Genomic DNA, 1,156 nt, shown 5'->3' on the forward strand with positions numbered 1-1,156 from the left:
AGAGAGAGAGAGAGAGAGAGAGAGAGAGAGTCTAAGCACTATACATTACTTGAAATTCCTCTTCATAACGATTCTTGTCGAGCAGCTCAAAGTTGAAGTAGTCGTAGATTGTGTTGATGTCTTCCTGCGTGCCGTTTGTGATCTTTTTGCCCACCATTTTATAACGGATAGGGATGGGGGCGGGTAGTCCTCCAGGCATGGTCCAACCAGGCGCTAGGAAGTTGTCGTGAGGACAGTGGCGAGGGGAGAGAGAGAGAGGGGGAGGGGGTAAAGGATGGGGTAAGGTGAATAGGGATAGGTAGGGATGGAAATGGACGTGTGTTTCTATGTAGATGTATAGTGTTATAGGTCGTGCATTTAAATAATGAAACGGTGTTTTAGAAATAGTTCTAATGAAGTTCGACTTCTTTTTTAAGTGCAGTTGGATATCTCTAAAAGCGCTTCTACCCGGAACGATCCAATTTTCCTGGCGTGCACGCGTTCTAAAAATAATGTACTGTCACTACGGTCTTTCATTCTAAGAATATTTGTTCATTGAAGTAAACAACAGTGTCTTCCATGGCCCGTCTCATATCTATGGCGAAGCTCACCCCATAAAGGAAAAGAGATTCATAAACGTAACATCGTTGATTTACCCCCATTTTTATGTGTTCGGTTCACAGCCTCTGTCGGCAGATTTGTCCAGTAGCTCAGCTAAAATTGAAAATTAATTAGATAAATGAAAAAGAAGAGGAAGTTTTGCTTATTAATAACCAGACACGAACCATTCATTTGCATTTTAATGAAAACCAAAACTCTACTTTCCGATTGAATGGCTTACTAAATTCGAGTTATTTGGCTTATAAAAACAAAATAGAACCTCTCAGTTTAGTATTAGAATTTGAAATGCATTGGTGCTTTGTATCAGCAGTTATTAGCAAAAAGTGTTTATATATTTCAAATGGACGGCCTATAAATATGTATCCTCAGTTGTAGAGAGCAGCAGCTGCAGTTGGGACAGCACGAGAATAAAGAGAGATGAGCATTACGTTTTCAAAAATGAATTCAGATTTTTAACGGTGGTCTTCGGCCTTGAAAGTAAAAAGATGAGGATGAGAAGGAGGCTCATGTGAAGGTTGAAAAAGAAGAAGAAGAGGAGGAGGAGGAGGAGGAGGAG

General features: G+C 40.4%; 1 protein-coding gene across 1 annotated transcript in view; it reads right to left on the reverse strand.

Moving 5' to 3' along the window:
* The window catches only part of LOC101847097, a gene marked incomplete at its 3' end in the record, with an annotated part of 61,890 nt that overhangs the window by 49,416 nt on the left and 11,318 nt on the right, over nucleotides 1-1,156 (reverse strand). Inside the window, 1 exon segment of the mRNA XM_005095232.3 lies at nucleotides 50-213. Coding sequence (XP_005095289.2) covers nucleotides 50-213 — 164 coding nt within the window.

Source organism: Aplysia californica, unplaced genomic scaffold, assembly GCF_000002075.1.
Source record: "Aplysia californica isolate F4 #8 unplaced genomic scaffold, AplCal3.0 scaffold00098, whole genome shotgun sequence".
NCBI lineage: Eukaryota > Metazoa > Mollusca > Gastropoda > Aplysiida > Aplysiidae > Aplysia > Aplysia californica.